The sequence below is a fragment of the Sceloporus undulatus genome, chromosome 3 (genome assembly GCF_019175285.1).
Source record: "Sceloporus undulatus isolate JIND9_A2432 ecotype Alabama chromosome 3, SceUnd_v1.1, whole genome shotgun sequence".
Taxonomy (NCBI): Eukaryota; Metazoa; Chordata; class Lepidosauria; order Squamata; family Phrynosomatidae; genus Sceloporus; species Sceloporus undulatus.
This window is the reverse complement of record NC_056524.1, coordinates 76,966,588-76,974,133: the sequence shown is the minus strand read 5'-3', so window position 1 is coordinate 76,974,133 and position 7,546 is coordinate 76,966,588. Positions and strand designations below refer to the sequence as shown.

General features: G+C 42.8%; 1 protein-coding gene across 4 annotated transcripts in view; it reads left to right on the top strand.

The window, feature by feature from the left end:
- The window catches only part of OTC (ornithine transcarbamylase), a 47,460-nt gene that overhangs the window by 23,289 nt on the left and 16,625 nt on the right, over nucleotides 1-7,546 (top strand). For all 4 annotated transcript variants that reach the window (XM_042460868.1, XM_042460867.1, XM_042460866.1 and 1 more), the window contains exons 5-6: nucleotides 2,655-2,742; nucleotides 5,455-5,608. In XM_042460868.1, the coding sequence (XP_042316802.1) occupies nucleotides 2,655-2,742; nucleotides 5,455-5,608 (242 nt within the window). The remainder of the gene's footprint in view (nucleotides 1-2,654; nucleotides 2,743-5,454; nucleotides 5,609-7,546) is intronic.

Genomic DNA, 7,546 nt, shown 5'->3' with positions numbered 1-7,546 from the left:
GAGATAAGTGTTAGCACAGCAGCAGGCAATGAATATAGTTACATAAGAACAGTGAGTCATTTGTGATTACTAAAAGCCTTTCAATTTTTGGTGACAAAACCACTGTAGGTGGTAGGCAAATGGGGCAGGCTGTTAGCAGACAAAAGTACAGATGAAACTGATTTGTTTCACTCTGCACTGTATGGGGCCATATTTCTTTTTTTAATTAGATCTCCTGGTGTGTTACATCTTCAAAGAAGTTTACTATGGGGGTGTTCCCACTTAATATTTGAAACGATTTTAAAATACAACGTTTTTAATTAAAAACGCCTTCAAAATACCCTGGTGTTTATCTCGGTTCCAAAACGCGTTATTGTTCCATCTGGTTATTTAAATCGAAGTTTTTACCTGCCAAGCGTTCCTACTTGGCATGAAATCAGTGTTTAAATAAGCGATTCTTCTCTTCCATACCTTATTTGGAGCTGTCAATCAATAGTACGTCAGAATGACGTAACGTTAACCCGGTTATTTGGAAGCGATTTAACTTCGTCAGCGTTTCCATTTCATTGACCGTTTGTTGTGAAATGATGTATTTTTGGCGGTTTTTTTTTTAAAATGAAACAATCAAGGCGCTTAAACGATCAAAAGTTCATAAGCGCTGCAGCCTAATTAAATTTTTCCCTCCGAATTTAGTAGGAAACCCAAGCTCTTTCCAGAGGACATATGGATAGGTTTGCATGAGACATCTCATGTCTCCAAGGCAGCCAGGCACGAATCCTTAGAGAGCCAGAGATCAATGGGGGGGCTGTGGACAAAAGCGAATTAGGAGGAAAAAAGCTTTCAGAGGAAACTAGGGATAGGAGGAGAAGGCCAGATTCCGTTGTAGGAAAGAAGAGGGAGAAAGGCTCTATTCCCCCCCATGATCAAGAGCCTTCCCTGTCTGGCGAGACAGATGCCTCCTGCCAGGGCCCCTTCCCTGCTGGCGAGATCAGAGCCCAAGCGGCAGGAATGCCTCTTTGAAGGAGCCTTTCCTTCTGCCTTCCTCCGTTTAAAATGGGTCTCCCCACACGAGGGGAGGTTGCAATCCACCGGGAGAGCCGTGTAGTCCTTTGCAGATGCAGGGCTTAAAGCGCTGAGAAGATTAAGCGCTTGTAAACCCTTATAAAATAAAATAAAAATATCCTTATCTCTTATTGAAAGACCACAGCGAACAAAGGGGTGAGGGAGAGAAAAAAATGGCGACAGCCACGACGGATGGGGACAGAAGGCAACTCCCCCCAAGGACAGCCCCCACCGCAGTCGCTCCTCCCATCCACCAACCCGTTCAAAGGCTGTCGTTCCTATTTAAATCTCCGGTTCTAACTCAAATCAATGGGAAAACGTAGGTCGGACCCTAGTGTTTTTTTAACACGTGTTAAATGAGGAAATTCAATTTAAATTTTTATCCCGCTCCTACGACTTCGTTGTAGTGGGGTCGATTGCGGGTTGCTCTCGAACCGTTCTAGGTTTAAATCGGTCCTCATATGAACGCCACCTCTTGGATTCGATTCAGAACGCAGGGTTTCCCCTAGTGGGAACATCCCCCAAAGGCTAAAAGAGCAAACAGTTCTCAGAGTACCTCACTAGCAAACAGAGCCTATAACTCTTCATTACTGTATTTTCCAGTCTCGAACAATGTTTTCGGTGGGGGGGGGGGGGGAGCACCTCCCAATAACTGGCACAGAGAGGGTTGAACCAGATCTAGACGATGTCATACAGATAGCAGGAGAGCTTTAACCCTTTGCATACAGCTGTACTCTCAATCTGGTTTCTATCTTTGTGCTTTCTGCTTGCATGGGGAAGGGTTTTCATTTGCTTTCAGTCAAGCCAGCAGTGTGGGACTTGTTGCCTTCCCCATCCTCCCCACTCACTTTCTGTCTTGGCAGATGCCAAGTGGAATGGCTCCTAATAGCTGTCCATGCAGAAAGAAGAGGAGCCAGAGGGTGATACCAGGGTACTGTGATGATGAGATCATGACATTCATCTAGAGAAAACTTTAAATGTGATAGCATAGCTTGTTAATATTTTTGATATAGACAAGGAATAGATATAGATTCTCTCTCTTTTTAAAAAGAAATACTAGAAGTGCTTTGATAGTATTGAAATTTTATTTGAAAGATGGCATTACACCAACATTTGCCCCAGGCCATAGGTTTGTTGTATGTCAAGAAGAAAATGCATCAAGTAAGATAATCCCCACAACTATATCTATATGCTAGAAAAACTTGATGAGTTACAATTTCTATTTGTAATGGGATTGTAAATTACTATCCACAACAATTTGAAGTACTTAAGCCCGGTACAGACTGCCCAAAAACGGCGGTCTGCTGGCACCTTGTTTTGCTGCATGAGGAAGCTGCAGCGGACAAACCGTGCAGCTTCCTCACGTAGCAAAAAGAACCTACAAAAAGCAGGTTCTTTTTGCAGCGCCATAATGATGCTGCAGTGCGCCAGTGGCGCACTCACAATGTCATTATGGTGCCACAATGTGCAGACGCTAAGTGTCCGTCGCGTCATGTGATAGGGTTGAGGCACGTGTGGGCAGAGCGCCCTCGGCCAACCCCTAGCACATGACGAGGGCGTCCCATCTGTACTGGGCCTTAGTTTGCACATTTTAAGGATTATATCTCTTTTAGGATTTGCTCTCCTTGGAGGTCATCCATGTTTCCTCACACTACAAGATATTCACCTGGGCATTAATGAGAGCATCACTGACACCGCACGGTTTGTAGCATACCCTGTGTCTGTTCCATTTTATTTGTCTATTTATATGGTGAAAACAGTAAAACTGCCTGAATGTTTCAACTTTCCAAGTTTAGGGTGTGATAAAATGTGCATAATTAGAAATGTTAGTCTCCCACAACAACCTATTCATTGTTTGTATGTTTAATAGATAGACTGAGATCTGAGAAAACCCAATTGTATGTTCGTGGTTCAAGCTCTCTGTGCACAATAGTGATTGTAGGCAAACAGAACATCACTAACACGTATGACATTCAGAGCTGTTATTCAAAATGACACCATGTCTAGCATATGAGAGGAAGGCAGCAGGGATTGTTGAATTTGTGTTGGAATCAGTGATTAGTGCATTTATTGTACACCTGACAAAGCATGGGGCAATTACACTCTAGGTCAGTGATGGCAAACCTTTTAGAGACCGAGTGCGCAAACTCAAAGATGTTCCCGCACCAGTTGTTACCCAGTGCCAAGGGGGGCAGGCCTTCCAGGGGGTGGAACATTAGGGGATGGGACCTTCCAGGGACAGGACTTCCCCAGAGAAAGATTAAGGCCTGGGCAGTGGGGAGTGGAGGAACAGGTACGCACCTGTTCCTCCTCTTCTCCCCACCCTCCCGGGCCTTCAGCTGCCTCCTCGGAGATAGCTGAAGGCCCAGGATGCACAGGAAGAGGAGGAACAGGAGCATGCCTGTTCCTTCTCTTCCCTGCTCCCCGCATGCCCTCGTGTGTCATCTCTGACAAACATGCTATAGGTTCACCACCACAGCTCTAGGTGGAGAAAAACAATGTAGGATTTCCATTCCTCTGGCCCCACATGGGTCAAAAGATGTCAGAGGTATGACCATACCCTTGATGTTTCAGAGCCATTGCTACAGCACCAACTGGACCCAGCTTTGCCCTTTCCTTCCATTTCCACATGTATAGGAAGAGAGTGGGAGCAGATCCATGACCACTCAGCCAGCATTGTGGGAAGTAGATGAGTACTCAGTTGGCTCTCTAGGTTGGCTGAATGCTTTTACTCCTTCTTTGCATTCCACACATGGAGGAAATTAGGAAAGGGTGCAAAGCTAGACACTGACCCAAGCAACACCTCCACTTGGGTCAATGTACCTTTGATAACATTGTAGTTTCTTCCATAAGAAAGAACACAGGGCAGGCAAAACTCACCACTCTTATCTCCAGTGGAAACATAGATTTTAACAATAGAGATTCCCATTGTGCTTTTCTTGTCTTCCCAATTGGAAAACAGGGATAGGGGAGTCTCCACAGTAGCCTCTATCTTCTGATCAGAAATAATGGATCAGAGAGGAGTACCTCTTGCACTCTTCAGAGGCTAGATTGACACCACACACTGCTCATGTTAGGTTCACCACCTTTTTCCTTTCAGAGTCTGGATACAGATACTTGTGGAAAACGTAACTGGGGGAGGGAGGAAGGAACATGCACACTCCTGCTCCTTCTTTCTCCTGCCGTCCTCTGCCTTAAACTGGCTCTGAGAACCAGTTAAAGGCGAGGGGGGGGGATACAAGCATGCGCCTGCTCCTTCTGCTCCCTGCCCTCCTCTGCCTTTAACTGGCTTTTGGAAACCAGTTAATAGCGGTGGTGGGGGGAGAGGAAGAACAGGCACATACCTGCTCTTCCTCTTCCCTCTTCCTCTGTCCTCTCGTCCCTTTAACTGCCTCCCTAGAGAAAGTTAAAGGGACAGGAAATTGAGGAAAGAGCAGGAGCCAGCACGCATGCTGGCAGAGAGAGCTCCGCATGCCAGAGATGTCACATGTGCCATAGGTTCGCCACCATGGAGATAGGTGATGTAAAATTTAGCAAAGTGGAAAGGACACTTTAGGACTAGATGTCCGTATTAGAAGAAGCCAAAAGATCTTTGGATAAAATTATATGGTGGCGAATTTAGTCTGACACAATTTCTGGGCAACAACTGACATTATGGTGAATCAGTATCCAAAACAGTTGCTAGCAGACCTTTTGCCACAGATTTTACATTTGTATTTGAAATCTGTTCTCCATTTTGATACCATAATGTATTAATGAGGGTGTCTGTTTCTGTTGATTATTTTTAAAACAGCATGTATAAGAAACCAAAAAGAAGGCAAAATAAGCAGTGCCATGCTAGAGCAGACCCAAAGCCTATGCAGTCTAGCTGTGTTTTCACACAGTGACCAACTAGATGGCTAGAAAAAGTCCTAAAGGAGAATGTGAACACAATAGCACCCACTTATTTATGGTCTTCAGTGACTGATTTTACACATATGCTGTCTAAGGCGTACATTAAACAGTATGAATTACAAAGAAACAAGGCATGGTTATTTTGATTCACATATTCTGGATTGTACATCATCATCATTGTTTCTTTATTATACTTATTTATATCTTATCTTTTTCTCCCAGTCTCAGACTGAAGGCAGTTTACAAATGTTAGAACAGATACAGATTAAAAAATTACATCATACCAAAGTACATTGTACAGATTCCCAATAAAATTAAATGCAATTAAAAACAAACCATTTTGTTTGTTGAATGCGTCTGTTTAGTTTCTTTATGCATGATTGATTGATATTTTGGTGGAGAATTTAAACTTCTGCAGGCAATACAAATTACCCAGCAGCAGGGGAGAAAGATGAATTGTTGTTGTATTACTTTTGGTGATATCTTTAATAGGCTTTGTATTTATTTTGCTTTCTGTAGGGTATTGTCAACCATGACAGATGCAATCCTGGCACGAGTATATAAACAGACTGATCTAGAGGTGTTGGCACAGGAGGCCACAATCCCTGTAATAAACGGATTATCAGATTCTGGCCATCCTATCCAGATTTTGGCTGATTACCTTACACTTCAGGTAATGTTCTGTTCCCTGATTTACAATTTAGCTTTGAGCAAACTGCAATTTTAAAATTCAGACATAAATTCTAACTGTTTGAGATATAGAATTCCCCAGAAATATACAGATTAGCACAGGAATTCAGAATGTGAGTAGTGAGCTCATTCAAATGTGACTACAGCCACAAATTTACTAGAGGACCTTAAGCAAGTTGGTGTTTCCAGGTTCAATCTTTCTATATGTAGTGTGGAACTGATACTACAATACAGTATTATACAGCTGTGGTAAGGAATGCTGAAATAAAAGTGAGAAATTTGAAATGCAGTGTACTAATAGTCAGTATTTTTAATTATTTTTATTGGGAGCCTATGGCATTTGCACTTTTCTTTGGCAGTTCTGGCCCAGGCAGTAGTCTCATCCCGATGGAGATCTAGCAGAAGCTGAGTATGTGTGTACTGGGTTTGTGTGCAGTGGTGGTGTGTGTGTGATAGGCATGTTAGGTTCTGAGATGGGGAACAAGTGAAGCGAATATTCTGTATTCCTCTAAATTACCTATGGCCTGTTCCAGACTGCCAAAATAAAGCTGCTTTGCGTCTCTTTGGAGGTATGCTGTTTAAATGATGCATGCATCCTAAGAATCAGGAAGCTGCACCAAAGCTGCACTCCAGTGCTTAGGAATGGAGTGGGGCTTTGGCGCGACCTCCGGACTCTTAGGACCCATGCATAATTGAAATCGCATACCTCCAAAGAGACCCGAAGCAGCTTTATTTTGGCAGTCTGTAACAGGCCAAAGTCATCCTCCAAAAATGCATAGTTGGATCATAGCATCTATTCAGGTTCTGGTAAAGCAACATCAAGCCTTAAAAAATTTAGACTCTGATAAGGTAAAGTCAAGCAAAGTAGAGATCAGGTTTCAGAAAGGTGAAGTCAAGCAAAGAAAAGGTTAAGTTCTGATTAAGTCAAGTCAAGCAGAGGACTTCAGGTTGTGACAAAGCCAAGTTCAAACAAAGCAAGTAATGGCCTAGACAGTTCCATGAGAAGCTCAGGTAGAGGACAAAAAATAAACACTCCCAGACTGAACCTTAATTATAGCTACAGGCACAGCTTCATCTGCATGGCTATTTCTCCCTTTGGTGAGCCAAGTATCTTCTGTTAAATGGAGCTAGTCTTCTTCAGTACTTGCTGATTCCAGTGATGCGATTCTAATGGAGCTTTTAAGCTTTACTTGAGATAACAACAAGAGAGGTGCAATCAAGATGGATCTTAGAGGTTAGTGTGAGCAAATTTGCATTCTGATACCTTAGACTTACTGGATCCATCCCCTGAAGACAAAGAGTTAGATTCATGGTTTGTGAGAGCTAGTATGTTTAGATGCTGACCCCCTTTTATATTCCATTGTCTAAAGTGTGTTGCCACCAGCAGATCCATCATATTTCATTTCTCCATCTCTTCTTCTGAACATTCTTTTCTCTTTATATATGGCTGTAATCGTGCCTGGCATGGCTCTTTTGGTATGAGGTGAGGAAGCTTGGAGAAGGGGTAGGCTTCAAGATTTATGGAAATAAATTACTTAAAGCAGTAGCTTAGTTACATTTTCTAACCATCTCTTGTTCCTCCTACCACTTTGCCCTGAAATTCCTACTCTTGATAAATTCCTGCTCAAATATTACTGGTGTAGCAGTTGAGGAAGGAACTTGCAAATTGCTTCTGAGTATTCCTTGCCTAAGGAAACCCTTTGAAATTCATGGGGTCACCATAAGTCAACAGATGACTTGAAGACAAATACACACACAACAGCAAGGAAGTGGTTCCCTCATACAACATAAACTTTGCCTCATGATATTGAGACAATCTACTTTAGCAGACATTTGATAAACCTTCCTTTACAATAGTGTTTGAAAAAGCAAATGTTGTTGATTCTGGATGTTTGCCTGAGACCTTTTGAGTGTCTCAGAC